This window comes from Drosophila ficusphila, unplaced genomic scaffold (genome assembly GCF_018152265.1).
Source record: "Drosophila ficusphila isolate 14025-0441.05 unplaced genomic scaffold, ASM1815226v1 contig_791, whole genome shotgun sequence".
NCBI lineage: Eukaryota > Metazoa > Arthropoda > Insecta > Diptera > Drosophilidae > Drosophila > Drosophila ficusphila.
Genome location: NW_025064737.1, coordinates 10,576,741 through 10,597,382, shown reverse-complemented (window position 1 = coordinate 10,597,382; position 20,642 = coordinate 10,576,741). Strand labels below are relative to the sequence as shown.

The following is a 20,642-nucleotide window of genomic DNA, read 5'->3' as shown; positions in this document are numbered from 1 at the left end:
CCAAGTGCACATTATTGCAGATAAGTGATTATTTTTGGTTAAACGGACGAGCACGTTTAAGTAATTTGGCAAAGAAAATAAATCGTGTTAAATATATTCAAGGCATATTGGTTTCTAGAACGTAATTAGATCTGTTTTTGAAGTTTCATTGGTCATTAGTTAAGGAAACAAGCAGACAACGCAGGCAAATTTAAAAATGCACACTTCATCAATAATATTTGTCTTAACGAATCTATTATTTGTACATTCAGATTAAATAATCAAAGAGAAACAAACACGTAAATTCAACTTCAGCTAAAAAGACAGTGGAAAATCAACGATTTAAAGTCAGGTTATTTAGGAATTATTTGTGGTCAAATCCTGCCAAATCCGATTTGCAAATATTTTCGTTTGACTTTAACGAGCTTAGCTTCTAACTTTGCGATGGCAAACAGTTTATTTTCTTGTCTAAATCAAATTCTCTGGACTTATGCAGCCATTCAAAATGTTCTTTAATCACGACTAAGTACGCTTTTGTGGTTGCACCAACTTTCCACTTGACACGAGAAGTTGCTTTTGTTTTCGCTTTTCCGCTTTCACTTTCGGAATCAATCCAATTTGTAAAACACTTTTCGCGTAAACAAAACCGCGAATAAAGCTCCAAGGCACACGCTTTGCTTCATTGAATCTGTCTCCCAGCATTTTCCTCCCTTTTCTGACCATTCCCTCCAATGGAAACTTTTCAACGTTCCTTTTGTCTACGTTTGCCTCGATTTTTGGTCGATCAACTTTATGTTGTGGCCCAAACTGAAACAGCAGAAACAAAAAAAAAAAAAAACCTAAAAATGTATAAACTGTTTTTTGGCAAGCGGGGCAATCGAAGGGAAAGCGAGTTTGTGACATGGAGTTTGGCTATCCAATTCAATATTTTCGATTTCATCGTTGACGGGAAATGTGTTTCGTTATTTTTCCTGTATTTTTTTTGGCGTTCCCTTAGACTTGGCCAACAATTTGGTGGCATAAAAACTGCGAATGAATGAATTTTAAATAAACGCAGGCTCGACCCAAAGCTGAAGCTTTTCTTATGGCCTGGGAATGTTTTTGCATTGGAAATTCAATGGGGCCTCTGTGAGGAGTTTGGGAAATGTAAATCTACTAAATTTGTTTTTTTTTATTCCACCCCTCCACTTTTTGCCCGCTTCTTTGACGCTGTTTTTGTTGCTCAACTTTTTACTGTCCTGGCTTTTGACTTGCCCGTTTCGCGGTGTTTGAGGAGATTGGGGGGTTAAGGGGATGGGCGCAGACAGGGCCAAGCTGTTTGTTTCCAATTAGAGTCGCCGGGCACCATGGCAGCACCTAGGGGCCGTATGATAATTGGATTGCCATGCATGGAGGACACTCCCGTGTCCTTTTTATGCACAGCAGGAAAAAGTTATAATTGACAACAAAATTAACAAAGCGCTGCAGCTTTATCGAAAGATTCATGGCTTGATATTGTTTTTATGCACAGATACAAGTAATATGTTATTATAATTAATAAGTATGTAATATAAATTGTTGTAAAGTAGGTAAGATAAAAAATATTAAACTGTAAAAGTTGAAATATTGATGGCTTAATATAACCAAAACATTTGGTAATCATAGAACATTTTTTTAGTAATTTAAAATGTTAAATAGATCTGAAGACCATTTATTAAAAATACTAATATGTTTAAGAACCTTGAGAATTTTCATTGCAGCTTAATTTTTAAATTTGCTTTTTCTTTGTGTATAGGACAGAGGGAGATAGATATATCTGTACAAGGCTGCATGCTTCCTGTTTTTCTGCTTCTCGGTTCTCCTTTCTCGGTTCTCCGTTTACCGTTGGCTGTTTGCCTTCTGCTCTAACAGATAAATGGACAGCCCCGTGGGGCGGTAGACAGAGATGGCAAATCAACAGCAACGATGTGCCACGGGAAGAGAGAGCGAGAGACGAGATCGGCAGCAAGAGGCAGACAACAAAGAAACGTCAACAGTTGACAAGTGGCTAGCAAGGAGTGGCCAAAAGGGGTTTGGTGAGGGGGAGAGGCGGGGAAAGAGCTACAAAAACTGTAGCACACTTTCGAGAGCAGCGGCAAGTGAGAAGCGAGCGGCATGTATGAGTGGGGGCTATAAATAGTTGCAGGCGCCTTGGGAACAAGAACTATGCCAAAGGATCCAAAAAGAGGGTCGAAGGGTGGGCAGGTCAGCGTTTAGGCTCAACAGTTGGTCGTCATTCAAAGGGGAAGGCGAAACGAGCAAACATTTAGGATCCCAGTAACATGTCTGTTAGGTGCAACTGTAACCTTTAAAGAGGAGTCCTTTAAGTACTCATCTACATTTAGCAGCACATTTTTTTTATTAAAAAATTGAATGGAATTGCAGGGCTAAATAATTACAAAACGAACTTGTTCAGAAGAATTTAAATCCAAATTAAAATCCCGGTGGTTTTTCATTATCAAAAATGCACAAAAAAATAGTCTATGTTTGTTTTTAGAGATGTTCGTTAATGGAATATCCTCGTAAGCTCTAAGGGAACCATGCATAAAAACTACAGGTATCTAAGCCACAGCGACAAGGTAATTTGGCTCACTGCCGCGGAGCAGAATCAACAAATGGACAAAAGGCCAGTGCATTGTTGCGGTAAAAGCAACACGAGCAAAAAGTCTTCCGTCAGACAGTGCGTATGTGGAACATTACCAACATTGCGTATGCAGAATTTCAGCACTGTTGTCGACTTACACTGCTCGTGGCTGCACTGTGGTTAGATTGAAAACAAAGCAGAGAGACTTTCCTGAAAATCCAGTATGCTTTTACCATATTTTCTCTGCTTAAAAAAACCGAATATAATTGAATAATAAACGATCGTTTTTATGTCCACAGCATCTTTTTTAATATGCAAGTTAATATTTAACATTTTTTCTGTGAACAAAATGGGCAAAATGCTAATGGAACTGGAGTGTGATTGAAAATGGGGTAAAATTAATTGAATGATGCCTTTAAAAGCTTTTATAAGTATTGAAATTTCTGCAGAGCACGCAGATTTTAGATGATATTAACTACTGTCAGTAGGCTGTTCAACTTTTTAGATTTTAATTTACAGCAGGTCAAAGGAAACGCATAAGAGCACTCACTATAGCATCAAAGCCAAAAGCTCAAAGCAAGAGCAGATCGGAAAAAGTAGCAGTAATAAAGGAAAGCAGATAAGCGACAAAGACGAGTCAGTAAAATGACGCGGTGGCAAAAGCAAAAAACCAGCAAAGCACCTGAAAAGCAGATAAGCAACAAAGCGCACAAAAATACAAATGACTTGAAAGGCCAAAGGTTAGCAACTACCTACACAACCGCAACAGAGGCAACTGTTTAGACCATAAAGAAACGAGAAAAACTATTCCAAAGTCATTTGGCAAGCGTTGAAGGGCATTGGGAAGCTTGGGAGGTAGGAGGTCAGAGGTCGGCGAAGGGGCGGGCCAACGGTAATGGTAATGTCAATGGGCAGGGCAGTGGCTCAGCTGAAAGCAGCACGAAGTGTTTATTGCAAAACAAAGCAGCAATAGTTTCAGAAAACAACAATGAATGGCGGCAAAAACCAATGTAGAATATTTGCCATATACGATAGGATCGAAAGGGTAAAATGTGGAATGGCATAAATGGCATGGAAATTGAAATGAATCGAATCGGGTCAGTGGCATAAGAAAGTGTTAAAGAGGTTAACACCTAAATGGTTTTTTTAAGTCATGGGACTGAAAGTTTTCGAACTGTAATATAGCCTAGGAAGTGTTTTCGTTTATGGATTTTTCAGCATCATTTATTCTTTTTTTTTTATTTTAAATAAGGTGAGAAATGCTTTAATAGAATGAGAATACTTTAATAATAAGACAAAATGTTTAAAAGATAGATTCTATATTTTTATTGATATGATGCGTTAGAATAAATTTAATTTAGCCAAATGGTCTGCTCAATGATGAGTTTTTCCGGACTCCAAACTTCGCCTGTCTCCTTTTGCGCTCCTCAAACACTTTTGCCTTTCTACCATTGTTGCACTTTGATTGCACCCTTCCCTCGAGCGACTTGGCCGGCGCCATCATCGTCTTCATCGCTGGTCACCCGTTGGCCTCGTTAAGTTTTTGACAGGCCAACTAATTTCAGGGCAAAAAGGAACAAAAGTGGCTCGAGGACAGTGAAGGGCGAACGCGAAGTGACACTTTTTCACCCCTTGCGACTCGACTTCAACCGGAGGCCAATCAATCTTGGCCCGGAGTGCTGGCAGGCAGTTCAAGTGCCGGCCAAAACCCGGTTCACTTCATCTTCATTCATTTGGGCAATTGCCCGGCTGTCGCCTCCACTAAGTCCTCTTCCTCTTGGTCCTTTTCGTCCTCAAAACTACGAGTATTTTCGCTTCTTGGTCCTTTTCGGCATCCTAACGACAATTGCAAATATGTTGCAATTTCCCGGTTTGGGGCCAATGGTCGAAGGTTGCTTTTCCTGTTGCTTGTTTGCTTCTTTCTTCCCCCTTTTATCTCTCCTTCTCTTCTTCTCTTCTTCTCTTCTTCTCTTCGCTATTTCCTTTTTCTTCTCTTCATTCCTGACAGGACATGGCAGGCTGAGCAGAACCCCGGGGAGCTCCAAAAAGTGTTGCAACTGCCTTGTCCTCCGAATCATTCTACTCTTATTTTTTTGGGACCCCACTCGCTTCACTCCTTCTACCACGAAGATTGATCACAGTTGGGGCAAGTTTTTGTAGTCTCGCCTGCAATTTTTATTTCCGCCACCTCCTGCCACGCCCCCTCCGCCTGTCGTTTAATATGAAAAATTGCGCGCAAATATTTGCAAAGCTTGGAAAGCAGAGCAAAAGGGAAAAGGAGCCTCATCTGGCTATCCTAATTGTGAGAATTTGTCAGTTTTGTTGCCGGGGTCAGATATTAATCGTTTGCCAAGCGAACTACACTTTTTCCGCTGAAACTTCAATTTGCGGGGAATAGAGTAATGAATATGGAATGTCGAGAATCGCGAGCAAAAACAAACTAATGGTAAATGCAAATTAAATTAAAGCTTTAATATACATTACAGTTTAACTTTCGTTTGTAAAGTGTTTAATTTTAAAACGTGTTGGCTATTGGTTGCACACTCAACCATTAATCAATTATAAACTTTTTTGTTAAACAAAGTTATACAGACCTTTTTTGATTCAATGTACCAAAAAGAAAAATCATTTTATGAATTGTGTTGTAATAAAAGATTACAGGAAAATGGTCGCCAAATCGTATATAACTCGTGGTCTGTTACTTAAATTGGAACTAAATCATTAACCCTTTAACTCGGTAATATAACACTTGCGAATCCCGTGGCACTTATTTTTATTCGCTAGGCGGCTACAAGCTTAAAATACATCAAAGGGATCAGGAGCAGCGGGAAAGTACGGAATAAAATAGCAAGTGAAGATTAACCGGAGTAGCTTACCGTTATTCGAATGCACTTAACGGGAGACCCAAAGCTCATTGCCAGTTGTTAACTTGGCTTCATTCGCCACAGTTTTAAATACTTTTCACGACTCTCCTCCTTTCGCCCGAAAGCAAAAAGAGATAAAGAAAACACAGAGAAATACAAACAGAAAGGGAAACTTAATGCCATTTAAAGAAAAAAAGCGCGGAGAGGCACAAAGAATCCATAAAATCTAGCATTAATGCCTTCATTTTGTGCGCAACAACAGCGAAAGTTAGTAAAGCAGACAAGGCCAAACGGAAAAGAGGAACTCGAAAGTGGCAAGAGGCAAAAAGAATCTTTGGGCAAAGTTTTTCGCTTTTACTTCCTCTCGATTTTAACGCATTGCTTAAGCCCCGAGGGAATCGGTGCAGAAATGGGGGCGGCGAAGGGGGCGTGTCATGGCCTAACGCCCGACTGCAATTTGCCAAACGCGCAAGGATAGCGAATCGAGAAATTGGCCTTAGACCAGCAGGAATGATGGGAATTTTCCAACGCGACAAGTTTGCAGTGGGTTATAGCAGAAGCTATATGCATGGATTCTACCTGCACTGAAAAAAACATGGTAATTTATGTGGGGTTAGGAGTAGGCGTAAATTTCAGTTCATGATTACCCTAATATGTTTATCTTAAGCCAACCGAAATTAGTTCTAAGGCTTAACAACGAGTAACATTCACTTTTTTACGATCTGATAAATGATTACAATCTTAATCTATATAAAGACTTGGTTGCCTGTGAGTATTTTTTACGGTGTAAATACATATATCTTCTTGTTGGGCGGTTTTATCCGTCTCCGGCTCTAAAAATGAAAATTGAAAATTGCTTGAATTGCATTTCGCTCTCGTTTTGATGAGAATCTTCTGGTGGAGATGGGGGCGGGCAGGAATTGGAAGGGGTTTCACCCCTCTTTGAGCCATGAGGATGGTTAGGCAAACATCTGCTGCAGTTCGCTGTGCTGCTCCATCTATTTCTGCTGCTGCCGAGGGCAACGCGGCGTATGAGCATCTTCGAGATCTCTTGAGTTTCACACAGCGCGCGGACTGACAAAAGTTAGAGTGCCATGTTTGTTATGAAATCCCCACGGATTTATCGCCTGTCCCTCGTTAGATCCCCTTTGCTCGAGTCCCATCCTATGCCCTTTTTAGTTAAAATCCCATTTAATTAAACCATTAAGCCTGACATGGGCTTTAGTAAGAGTTTTCCACATTTGTGAAGATAAAGATGCAAGGCAATCCAGACGGAGATTGCCTTTGGTTTAATGAGCAAATGCTCCACGCTCCCCAAAAAGTTGTGTAATTGAAATTGCGGATGTGGCGAGGGTAAGCACTGCAAATGACTTTCTGTTTGCAGTTTGTAGTTTTCGCTTTTGGTTGCGCCCTCAGTTTTTAACTTGTTTTCGCGCTGCATTCCGAACTTACCTCAAATGATTTATTTATTTGTTGGCTGTTTTGACTGGTTTGGAATTCGCTTAGACGCCAAAGTTCTGCAATCGAAATAAGAGAGAGAGAAAAATTATTGACGTGCTATGACGGGCAGCAAGGGAAAATATTTTAAATGATTCCAACAAATTGTGACGAATTTTGTTATTGCATTCGGTTGGCTGTTGCCGCATGAAAAGTTTAGGACGGATTACAGAGGCATTAAATATGTTGAATTAATTTTCTGCTGCAGCAGTAATTATACATTTTACTGGCAAAAACATATGTGTGACAAATACTTAGCATTGAGTTTTAATTAACGTAATTATTTTTAGATTTTATCGTAGTAAAGCACAAAAAATGTATAAACCATTTTTTTGTTTTTGAATTAAACCGGAAGCCAATCCAAATAATTAAAATGCAAGATCTTAATAGGCATTGCAATAATGAGCTTTTAAATAGACATGCTGGCCCATTAAATATTACTAAAGTGATTTGCGATCCTTCCCATTTTATAGAAAAAGAAACAACTTTCAGCGGGCATTTATCAAGCCGCTTAGTCATAATTCTCGATAGATGGTCCAATGGCTTTGTCATATTTTGATGACCCAACCTCGAGGGCTTTGGGCCCATTTAGTGTATAAATCTCTGGGCAATCCCTTCAACTGCAGCAGTGACAAGCTTCGGTTGGCCAAGGGGACGGCTACTGAGCGCAATTTGAGGGCCTCGAGCAGCTTACCCCTTCTGTGGACCACGTGACGTATGCGCAATATGCCATCAGCTCCACTGGGGACTTAATTCAAAGCCGCTTTCATCAACAGCTCGCAGGTCAGGAGCTCAATTGGGGGATGGCAGCAAACAAAATAAAACTTCAAATCCACAACCAGACCCTCCGACGCCTCGTCCTTCGTCCTGCCGGCATTTAATTATGGCTTTACAAAGGCAGCCAGACAGATGGACAATTAGTGCTGGCCATGAATTATGAGCTCTCGGCTTTTATTTTATTTTAAAGTTTTGTTTTTTCTGCTCCTCGGTTTAAGTAAATTATGGTCAGGAGTCGGACTCGGGGCTCATAAAATCACTTTAAACAATAGCTGGCAAAAAGGGAAGCCTGCGAAGCAAGGGCCAACAAATGTATAGTTAACTATTATGGCTGCCAGGAGTCGGAGCGTATGTTGAGCAGAACTGAACTTTTGTGCTTCATTTCCGTTTCCGGTTGCGACTGCACATATGCAAAGCATTTGAGTGGAGGGGAGGGGGGGGGGTGGGATGCAAGGGGTAGGTTTGCCAGCATATGGATAATGGCAAAACGTGCCGAAAGCCAAAAAGTTTATGAGCAGAGAAGACAATGTCTGAAGCGGAGGCGGCTGGCAGTGAGGAGGCTAGTGAGGGGCGTGGCCCCAAGAGCAGCTCGTTTGTTTTGACTTTCAATTGGAATGCTTTTCTCCAGGCCCCAGGCGCCCTTGCCTACTGTTGCTCCTATTTTATTTTTTGGTTTGTGTGCCATCTTTTCTTCCGCCTTGGAAAAACTTTTGGCAATTTGTTTGGCGCTGCTTGGATCGCTGGTGAAAGCTCCATTTATGCAAATATAAATACAAATTCAGTTGAGTTCTGGAAAAGAAAGCAGTCATTATAATAAGAAAGAGCTTATTTATTGCCTTATTATATGAGAGTATCTCTGTTTTTCAGTTATTGACTTTAAAAGAATTATGAAATTTAAACAAGATGGAACGCATATAGAATTCATCAAATTATTTTGTTGTCATGATCAACTCATATTAATCCCTTAAAAGGGGTATCCATTAAAGATTTGGTTTCCTTACAATAATATTTGCCACAACCAACAATAGAAAACTCATGTGGTTCTTTGTTTGTAAAATAAGAAAAAAAACTGTGAAAAAAACAATGGAAGAAGGGTGAAGGTTTACAGAAGAGCTAGACAAGAAAACACAAAACGAAAGGATGTTTTCAAAGCATCGAATTGAAGTTATCTTCCCCAGCAGTTTCTCGTCCTGTCCGTCCTTCTGTTTGTCCATCTTGTTAACCCTTCTGCCAACCCACTCCTCCACCTCAATTGCGATGCTATTCAAGATAAGACCTTAACTAAACTCAACCCACTCGACTTGTTGGCCCAATCTCTCATAAAGAACTCTGAGCCAACAAGGCCAAAATCGAGAATTGTTTTGGCCTTAAAACTGTGGGTCAATTGTCGTTTGCTGTTCGTATTTTACATTGCTTTATCTGCTTCTCGTCCTGCATTTTTCGATATATTTATGCACATTTCCATAGTATTTTATGTGACAGGCAAAGCAACTATGAAATGGGGAAAGTTTTGCATTTTCCATTCAGTTCCCCCTTTTTCCTTAAAGTCTCCACTTGTGACAGTTGGTAAACATAAATCTACGTGAAGGGATAAATGACAAAGTGCAAATTTGCTCTAAATAAATGATCAATTTTTAGGGAGCTACAATTGTTGGCGACAGATTTAAGATGGGGTAAATGCAAACTTTGATCGGCTTCTGTAAAGGATAATATGGTTTTGAGAAGAAAAAGCTGCTTTGCTAATTCCAGAGTGGAAATAGCAATATGTTCTACACAAGTATAAAAGGAGAAAAAAAACAAAGCTTAAGGATATCGTTCTGTTTTGAACACTTCTCGACTGTTTGTCATCAGGCTTCCTCCATGGAATAAAAAGCTGATTGGGGCAGCAAAACTCATTTTCCCGACTTCTAATTCCGTACAAAAATTTCCAGTGGCCGGGTGTCAAAATCAGGCCGAATTGGATTTCTCGTCCTTCCACTTCCGTCTTCTTGCCCAAAACAGGAGAAAGCCGTCGACAACAATGAATGGATATATCTGCGGCTGACATGTGTATAACAGAAAGAGAGGCAACTCAGCCAGAGGGAGCTGGAGGGAGAGAGAGAGAGAGAGACAAGGACAGACGCTCTGACAACGTGTTCCATCAACCGCACAACAAAAGACAACAACAACAGCCCCTGTAGAAACAACAAAAGCATCAACAATAACCCGTTGAAGATGGAGATGAAGGAGGATTTATTGTCGGTGGACCGAAGGCACCGTACTGCACATTCTCGGTGGGCTTCGGGCCTTCAGGAGGCGGTTGATGTCAGAAGTCTTGGCTATCAAAAGATTAAATCAAATTGAAGACCCCGAAGGCCAGAGGAACAAAAAAAATTGTTGCCTACATTCGAGCGTCGATGTTTAAACTAGAAATACAAATTTGTTTAAAGAGTTTATAAAATGCAAAAGACATTTGTAGGTATATAAGAAAACATTTATAAACTTTTTTAATTTCTTAAATTCGTTGATTTTCAATATATGGGTGATTCCATATCAGATTTACAGTCGATATCGGGAAATTCGATGAGATATTTTTTTTCATGCTCTTTATCGAAAATAAATCGACACGTATTTTTTTATTTGGCTCAGAAAATTTTTTTGACAAAGTTATGATTTTTTGAATTTTTGATGAACTGCCCTTTTTTTGATGACAGTCGCGTTTTCCAGCCCCAATAACTCGAAAACCGTACGTCGCAGGAAAAAAATCTATAGGAAGTAAAAATTTCATCCTTCCTTCTTCTTTGCAAAACTTTCGTGAAAAAATTTTTTAAACAATTTTTCACCACAAAAAGTTCAAATGTTTATAACAAATTCATTTTTCTCCAACTTGGACATTTTTGATTTTTTTTTTTTCACAATAAATCCTTCAATTTCTTCTGATGAACATACTAAAATTTCAGAATGGGATCAAAATTAGTTTTTGAGTTATAGAATTTTAAAGATTATCATGCACGGTCCGCGCGTCAATTCGCTTCGCGCGCGCATAGTAAGGGTCAATAAAATGAATTTTTAATGCTATTTAATTCTATAACTCAAAAACTAATTTTGATCCCATTCTGAAATTTTAGTATGTTCATCAGAAGAAATTGAAGGATTTATTGTGAAAAAAAAAAAAATCAAAAATGTCCAAGTTGGAGAAAAATGAATTTGTTATAAACATTTGAACTTTTTGTGGTGAAAAATTGTTTAAAAAATTTTTTCACGAAAGTTTTGCAAAGAAGAAGGAAGGATGAAATTTTTACTTCCTATAGATTTTTTCCTGCGACGTACGGTTTTCGAGTTATTGGGGCTGGAAAACGCGACTGTCATCAAAAAAAGGGCAGTTCATCAAAAATTCAAAAAATCATAACTGTGTCAAAAAAATTTTCTGAGCCAAATAAAAAATACGTGTCGATTTATTTTCGATAAAGAGCATGAAAAAAATATCTCATCGAATTTCCCAATATCGACTGTAAATCTGATATGGAATCACCCATATATATCTTAAAGAATCCTAAATGTTTCTGCAAATCCAAAATTAAGAAAGTTTCAACAATAAGTTTAGGTTTTCCACACATACATCTTAAGGACTCGCTGGCTCTCTACCATTTTTTTAATACTCATTAGCTAAAAGGGAATTTTCCTTACACAAGGAAGAAAAGTACCTTGGATATGTGCTCTTTCACCCACATAAATATCCAGACATCTAATTCCGGCAAATTCAAATTTGCCAACTCATCAGCGAAATCTTCCTCCTTATCTGCTTTCCCGTTCCTTTTCCTCTTCCTCTTCCTCTCTCTCTCTGCCTCTCTGTCTCCATGGGAGGGATTACTCCGCTTGCGGGCTGCCATTCAATTAAGTCATCATCGCCATGCATCTTCTTGGCAGCGTTTAACACGCAACTTGCCCCTGCCACCCAGAAAACACCCGCTTAACCCCATAGCCACTTGTCGAACATGATAAATTTGTGGGAAAACGCCAGTTGGTTCCGTACACTAAAAAAACACGGTAGGGCGACATTTGCGTGGCGCTCTCCCGCCCACTTAGATGTTATTGCACATTTTTAGCACACCCAACTCCTCCCGCGAGCTGCGTTAATTTTGCGCCAGCTGTCAAATGTCAAAATGTCTAGTGAAACAAAATTTTCGCATCATGAGAAATGCATGTCAGAGTCACACAAAGTCTCCATGGAGCACGAGCGGGGAACGGGTGGGGTCGGGGGCGGGTGGGGACGTTAGCCAAACTAAGCGACAGTCTGCTCTCCTCTTTTTCCGCTTTTCCACCCAGAGTGCATACTCTAGTTGCCACCCCCCGCGGAACCGCCAATAGAGTGGCTGCCTGGCTGGAATCGTTATCGAGTTACCCAGCCGGATCTCGCTTCATCATCATCAAACGGAGCATGGAACGGGGGAGGGGTGGCAGGGGGCTGAAAAACCCCTAACGAAGGGCTGTGCGGGAAAAGGTCGCAGGGCTGGTGGTTGAGCAGCATCAACATCATGATAATGCCCATTATTAGCAGTGGCAAGGCTTTTGCATGCATTTTAGAATTTGTATATTCCACCAGCCGCACTGCATTTCTGCGCTGCTTATTACACCATGCAACAGAGTAAGAGATTTAAAAAATGTAATTATATTTGTAAGAAAGACTTATACCTTGAGTTTCCAAGTTATATTTAAATTAAATAATAATATGGTTTTTTGCTTGCGGGGGAGATTGAATAAAATGTTACATTTTTCATTTTAAATAAAATTTTGAATTATTTGGAAATTATATTATATATTTTATGTTTGTGTGTGTATAAGTAAAGCAAACGAATTTATACTTCCAATTTAGTTAAAGTTAAGAACCTAACTTTTGCTGACATGTGTGATGTCTAAAAGAGGAAAAGTTGCGTGTCAGTGGTGCGTTGTGCATCTGCGGCGGGAAAACCTCAGACAGACAACGGCCCACGAAAACAGCTAACACTCAGCGTGGCTCTGCTCTCTTCTCCCCCTTTATGGATCCCCGAATCGGAACCGATTTATGCGCACATTATAAGCAATTACACGGCCAAGTCTGCTGGGAACTGGCAACTGGCAACCGGCAACTGGCATCAGTTCCATTGCCACTTTTGCGCACACTTACAGCCACGGCCACAGCCTCGTCCACATCCACTCGCATATCCATTTCGATAACTATTTCGGGCGCTAATTGAATCAGAGACTCATGATGGGAGTAGCCCACCTCCCCGGAGGTTAAGCGATGATTTGATTTGCCGCCCAAGTGTTCCATAAAAGAAGCAACTGCCTCCTTCTGGATATGCATATGCATGAGGGTTAGGGTGAAGCTTAAGTGGCTAAAATCAGACAACTGCATGCACTTCACTTTGGATTTCAATTATAGAATGGTTTGCTCTCATTATTTGAAAGGCTAAAAACATGTACAACCTCATATGAAAATATAATAAACTTCTTGTTCTTATAAAGTTTAGTAGACTGCATTGGATCACCACAAAAATAATTTATTTATATTTATTTTATTATCTTTATAATATTTTTCAATGTGTTCAAAATACGTATGAGTAGTTTTATGCAGATATAACCTTTGACCTGATATACTAAGCATTTAAGGTCCACCCTAAAATGCATATTAGTACTTCTGCCTACGCAAACCTTGATAAAGTCTGTCGGTGAGCGGTTTGTGTGCCGTTCGACACTTTGAGTGGCGACAGGCCCTGGGCCAAATCAATGCAAATGGGAATGGAAATGGCAATGGAAACGACAGGCCATCTCAGCCCCAATATTTACCTCCTGCCATCTCCGTCTTGATCCTGTCACAGGCATTTCAATTGGGCTGTGGTGTAATTAAATTTCACCTGCCTTGGGCCCTGTGAAGGTAGTGAACGACTTAATGGAGCCGGATCTGCATGAAATTGCTCATCAAACGATTTGCTGGGGGGAAGATCCACTTAATGCTCTTAGGACCGAATTTCGGCTGTGGGCAAATGCTTAAGTGGATTTCCGTACAGCAATGTCCGGCTAATTGCAGCGAGTTAACTCCACCCCCAGTTAAGTACCGTCCAATATGTTTGTGGGGCAAAGACTTATTACTTTCCTATTATTCAATCATGCCATCGAAAACGGATGGAGCAAAATGCAAAATTCTGGGATACTGGTAAGGGCCAAAGGAAATTGCCAAGAGCCAAAGGGAAAATGGCCACAAAAGTTGAAAGGGCCATAATAAAATGTAAAATTAATAAAGTTCAAGCGCTTGGCGAGCAAAACCTCAAGCAATTTCCAAAGGATTTGCAAGAAAAATATTATCCATGAAGTAAAAACTTATAATACTCTTTTCTGAATACGTTTTTAATGGGTTAAGGTATTAAAGAAAATCCAGTAAGCTTAAGTCAAAATGTTTGTTATTATAAAAGTTTAAATAGCAGCAGTCGTTGGTAAAAGTATTTCGTAATTAAACAGATCAAATTAGTTCAATACACAATACAAACTTTCTGTCATTCATTTTCAGCGTATTCAAATAGAAGCAAATGTTAACTCAACTCTGAAGCTTAATTAATTTCTTCTGCCTTGTCGCAATGCCTTTTCCATCAGAAGCTTTTCTTTTTGCTTTTGCTTTTCTTCTTTCTTTTTTGACGTTTTCTCCTTGTGATATTGACGTCGAAGAAGTCGCGTTGAGGAGTGGGTGAAAAACTGCTGGGAAAAAGAGAAGCAGTCGAGAATAATCAACGCACTCATTGAAAAATGCAGCGCGACATTTCCGCTGCCGCTGGCAAGGCAAAGCAGAGTCGGAGAAAAAGGGGAACCTCTGGAGATTCAGCGGGATTCATGTTTTCTTCATGAATGTCGCCCTGAAGGTGTCGCCCACGTTTACGGTCCCCCCGCCTCCCTACTTCCACCAATCGGCATTTCTCCGATTGTCTCTTCCGCCCCCTTCACCTTGCCATCCCCCCTTCTTCGCCCCCTTTTTCATGGTCTAAGCTTTGTGCCTTGGGCGGCGTGTCGGGTGCGTGATTTATGTCACACGAAATGCAAATACATGAGTAAACATGCAAGCTCCGGCCCGGACAAATATATACACTTCTGCATATGTATGTAAGGACACTGGGAAAAAATTGTGAATATTTTTAAAACCAGTTATGTAAATAAAATGTAAATGTATAATTTAGAAATATATGTGTACAATTTGATAATTTATGGTAGTGTATTAGTTGAACGGTTTCTCTAATTATTAATTTATTGTCAGTAAAAGGTAAACTTAGACAAGAGAGGATCCAATGTATTTAAAAAGATAACACTTTATGTATGCGTATTATGATTTTTCGGAGTGCATGCATAGAGAATCATCCATATGCATGCCCACATATATTTATATAGTGGGAATGGTTATGGAAATGCGGATCGGAGTGGGAATGGAAATGAGAATGAGAGTTGGTCTATGTGGCCGTCTAACACAAAGTGGAGACCAAAACATTTCACGTTCCTCAAATAAACTGCACACGAGCGGATTAGAAGGGGAGTGGCGGGCGGAAGATTGTCGGGCATTTTGACAGTTGGCAGAACATTCTTTCTAATAAATTTATGCGGCATGCGATATGCACCAGGATAGGGGTCCTGGGGATAGAAGTCCCCCAGGCGAAACCGGCAGGCAGACAAGGGAATTTTAACTGTTATACATGCGATGGTATGGCTGAGTCATAAATGCAGATTGTTTATAAATCGTTGGAAGCCACTTGTTAGGATTACATTTCCATTAACTGTTGCTTATCCAATTTATATATAATATCAATTGATAAACCTTGTATGTAGATATTGTCTTTTGCAAAACAGTGTCAATTAAATTGTGTCTATTTGCACTTCAATTTAATGCTTACACAATCCAATACAGAAACCGCGGATTTAATTTAATAAAAAAGAGAAATTGGATTGTTTATTAAACAGTAACATTGTAGTTTTTAGCTGCACATTGAAAATATTGATACAGTTGTCAGGAAAATGGTATCATTTAAATGAAACACGTTTGGTTACGAATCTGAACAAATTTACTTATTTAAAGTATAACTACACCAAGTGAAAAATATTAATTGGATTTAATCAGTTCATTATAACACATTTAACAGCCGGCAGCGCGGAAGAAAAAGAATGCAATTATAATTAACGAGCATTTTGATTGATTTCTGTGTTATGCATGTTATGCAGTATAAAATTACTTTAACGCATATTTACACATTTAAGTCAGCAAACGAGTTTAAGCCAACAGACGTGCAAAAGTGCGCAGCATATAACATATGGAGAAGTGTTATAATCTGCTAATGAGCGCCACAAAACGTAAATCAAACATTTGGCTTTAATGCATTTTTAATGTGCTCAGCTGATGCGAAACGACCAACGTTCGGTTGGTTGAGTGAGTGAATGACTGGCTGACTGATTGATGGCGACATTTTAATGAGGCCCATTGGCAATTTGCTCTAAATTCACATTATGCAACTGAAAATCGCACCTGTTCCACCACCAGCATTTCGGCTTTTATCCCTCGCTCGTTTGAAGGCTGTATCTTTCCGCTTTCACATGCATCGTTGGCCTAGAATTTGGTTCGATTATTTTTTAGAGCTCGCAGCAAGAAAAATTTGTACGAAGCGTCGGCGCTTTTTTTAAAAACTGATAACAATCTAGTTGCTATCTTACCTTTCATTCTGGCATCCTCCGTCTCGTTCACTCGCGGGCTGGCGTACGGTAAATGAAAGGGGCGCCGAAATGAAAGGGGCAAGTGAAATGCAGAGGTGGAAATAAGACAAGACAAACAAAGTCAGACAGGGAAAAAATGCTGAGGTGGTCCCGCAACACGAACACATAAACACCAAGTAAACGTTGTTGCACATGCATTTACACTGAGAAACAAAAGTGTTAAGATTGGAACGGTGTTCTACTAAACCAATTGTGGATTGATAAATATTATAAATTATATTTAAAATTCTTTTCTTTCTTAAATAGTTGGTTTGTAGTATTTTTATAAAACCGGTAGCATTATAGAAAAATATTCCAAATACGAGAGCTTTAAAAATACGTATACTTTATTTTGGAAGTTGAAGCCTAATGTAAAACTATATTTAATAGATTACTTTAAATATAGGTTTTTAACTGCATGTAAAATCAACTTTTAAGATTTTCCACCTGATCTTTTCAGTGCAGTTCCGCTATACGTGTTGTTGCAGCCGTTGCTGGTTCGCTTTTTGTGCGGTTGTGTTTCGAAGAGCGAGCTGCAGAATAAAGCAAATCGTGTCAATGACATTTGGTGACACACACACCAGTGCGGAACACATACATATGCCGACGTAGATTCATGTGCGTGTGATAGAAGGAGAGACAAGATAGAGCATTAAAAGAATGGAAAAGAAAGGCCGATACAAGAAATTGCTTTACAACAGTGGGGGGTTCCTGGGTTTCTTGTCTAACCGTTTAAGTGGGCGCATGTATGTTGCGCCTGTCACAGATAAAAGGGAGCAGGGCGAATGGGGAGGGGGATATCGCAGGGACTAGAGAACATAATTTACGGTTAGCCGGGTTTGCGTTTACTATTAATAGAATCGCTTTTGGGGTCACGTTGTTGTTGTGGCATACTGCGGTTGTTGTAGCACGATGCTGTTTAGTTGAGATATTAATGCAAATGAAAGGGAATAAGGTGAAATATATATGAATGTAAAGTAATGGCATCATTTTGGTCTTGAGATTACATAGGTCAACATTTTAATTTTACGAAATTTGTTAGAGTATTGCAGTAAATAAAAATAAATTTTAATCTCGAACAATGGATAACTAGTTTTAACAAAACTTTTTCTGCTTTAACCAACATAAAAAAGAGAAGTTAATAGGAAATTCATGTAGGATGATCCAGCGATTAAACACATTTTTATTACATATATACATATGCATAAAACAGCTTTATTTGATTGCACAAAACTGAGCGTGGGATAAGATAGAAAATTTTGTGCTGACATACCTGAGATGATTATAAATACCCCATTAGGGAAGATATGGGTTTTTAAAATTTATTACTTTCCAAATCTTCTCATAAAACTATTCATGCTTCCAAGATCTGACCCATTTTGTCTATTTTTATTTAATCTAGGACAGCCATAAAGCAACCATTTGAAATTTTAAAACTATTTTAGTATGTAATTAAGCAGGAAACTTTTATTGCATCCATTTCCTATGATTGGATTTTTCCTCCTCTTTTTAGTAAATGCAGGGAATTAAATACGTTTAATTAACTAAGCAAATAAGTAACCCACGATGTGTGGGTAAAAGCTTCAATCAAATCAAGTCCTTAACGAGTAATGGCATTGTCATTCAGTTTTCGTCCCGTCAATTTTCGCTTCCATTTCAATTATTTTTTATGCCAGCTTGCATCGATCCAGCCAGCTCGAACCGAAATGCAAACTGAACGGTTTGTATAACCATCCGCCCCGTAGTCCGGCCTCTCTTATTGGCCTGAATATATAATACGGAACAATTCAATTTCGAATTTTTTTCTTGTTTGTTCCTAGCTCCACTTTTTTGCCTGTTGCCATATAATTTAATTTTTTTTATGCTCTCCCTCGCTAGTAGCCCCTTTTTCGGTGGCCATTTAGCTGACCGCAGTGGTTTCACCACACTTACCACCTGCCCCCTTTCGAGTCACCCAACTCAATGGCATTTAAAGTTAAAAGCCATGAAAATCAACACATAACAAAACCCAAATCGAGGTAGGAAAAAAGTTTTTGCGGCTTTGCGGAAATTGTAATTTAAAACTACGCCTCTGCGGTATTGTTCTCCTTCGTTCAGTTGTACTCTGGGTTTTTTACTCATTTAGCCCATATATATTTAATTTCATTAGTAGGGATTTTTTCATTGTTAGCGTCATTGAGTGTTCATAGAATAGCAATTCAAATATATAAATGAAATGCAAATAAAGCGCGCAGCAGAAGGGCAAAAAGTAGCGCTAATCAACAGGCGGCGTTTAAACAAAGCAAAAAGGTTTTCAGGTGCAAGCTATTCGAATATGAGTTACCGTTTTATAAATGTTTGAATCTGATAACATAAAATTAAATAAATTTAATTCGCTGCAAGGTAACTTCCTTAACCCTAAAATACAAAATGTTTTATTGAAATACAACATTTTGTTGTCAACAAAGTTTAAATATCCTTAAAATGTTCACAACTGGCAGCTGTTTAATTTCAGGGTAATTATATTAATAAATGCATTATTTCCAGATGAGTTTCGTTTAAAATCAGTTCATAAATATTAATAGGGCATTCGAATTCAATTTAATGTCCCACAGAAACAACAAATTATGTACCCGTGTAAAAGACTTACATTTCAATACTGAACTTTATCATTCATCAGGCGTTTTCCAATTCCGTTTGTGAACTGCAGAAATTACTGCAGACCGATGACATCCGGTGATGTAATCAGGTATTATAGATGACACAACCTTCTCTACTTCATATGCCGCAATTTAATTGCACTCCACTTTACCGAGGGTACGCAAAAAACAAACAATTAAATGCATTTAGCAGAGATGTAGTTCCACCACAGGCAACCTTTAAACTACATTTAACACACCATGTGCTAACTATACAAATTTATCTGGAAATGCAAAGGCTTTTAAATGTGAATATTCCGTACCAGTTTAAAGCTTTAAAACTCAGGAAAAGTTTTGGGGGCTCTGGCCAACAGACAAGACTGACTTTTCCGCTTGCAATTTGACAATTTTTAGCACCAATTACCAATGTCATTCGTCACTCTTGTTGGATGGAAAACTGGTATATGCAAGAAATTTGCTTCTACTGTTGTCGTTCTTCGTCTCCATCCCCCCTGGCTCCCCATTGCTCCCCATCCCTCCCCCTCGTTTGCTCCCTTGTCTGGCTTGAGCTTATTTAAGCATTCTGCTTATATATTATTTCTGTTGCGGGAAAACTCGGCCAGCTGACAGCGCCGACAAGGCAATGTGTCAACCCAAAGAGGCAAGAACGGACCGGGCAGAAAGCAGCATAAAGAAAAGGCCCAAAGAGAAAAGCCAGATGAAAAACTGGGAGCTCGGGAGTCTGGGCGCAGTTTCTGGTGCTTTTTCGCATACCTGAGGTGGCTACCAAAAGTTGACAATTTCTTTTCAGTTAGCCGTGACTCCTGAAATTAGTTTTGACTTAAATATGCAAACTTCCAAATGAAATGGAATGGAAATTGGGCAAGAGGCAGAAGCGGAGGGTAATAAAGGAAAAGTTCGGTTTAAAGGGAAATTGCCTGGAAGAAACTGGCAGCTAAAGGAAATACAACAATTTATAAATGTGTGGTAAGGAAAAGTTAAAGAATGCAAAAGAAAAATGCTTGGTAAAAAATTATTTTTGTAAGATTCTATTTAAATAACTGATTTTAGTATTTATATTAAAGTCTAAGTAAGTATTTCAATATAATTCTTCTTATTTCCTTGGTTCTTCTTAGTATTAGGGTATTTAAATGACTCCCATCAATCTCTACATAAACTAAAACCAAAACAGACATCATTGATGTCATCCTATCATTTTTCTTGACTTTCGCTCAGCACTTGGCATCCAATTCCCCCACATCGTTGGAGGCCAAATCAACTACAATTCATCACCGACTGGATGACATAAAAGCACTCTGCTACAGTCACCGGCAACTGCTAATGCCCCTCCCCTTTCTGCGGAAAATTTCCCTTGAAGCGAACTTCGGTCTGCATAATTAATGAATTTACACATGCATAATTATAATTACTGGCAGCCGGCAGCGACTAACTGCCAACTAACATCGCTTAGGGATAAGCAGGGGGCGTGGCGCATGATGAAGTCGGATTGCTCGGAGGAAACAACAACAATTACAAAAAACAACAAGAGCAACTTCATTGAAAATTCAA

General features: G+C 39.1%; 1 protein-coding gene across 4 annotated transcripts in view; it reads right to left on the bottom strand.

Annotated features, from left to right (window-relative positions):
• Positions 1 to 20,642, bottom strand: part of LOC108102056 (trophoblast glycoprotein) — a 46,198-nt gene that overhangs the window by 8,924 nt on the left and 16,632 nt on the right. For all 4 annotated transcript variants that reach the window (XM_017206685.2, XM_017206687.2, XM_017206683.2 and 1 more), the window contains one exon: positions 6,898 to 6,962. Coding sequence is in view for 1 of the 4 variants with exons in the window: in XM_017206683.2 (XP_017062172.1) it covers positions 6,898 to 6,962 (65 nt within the window). In the remaining 3 variants the exon portion in view is untranslated. The remainder of the gene's footprint in view (positions 1 to 6,897; positions 6,963 to 20,642) is intronic.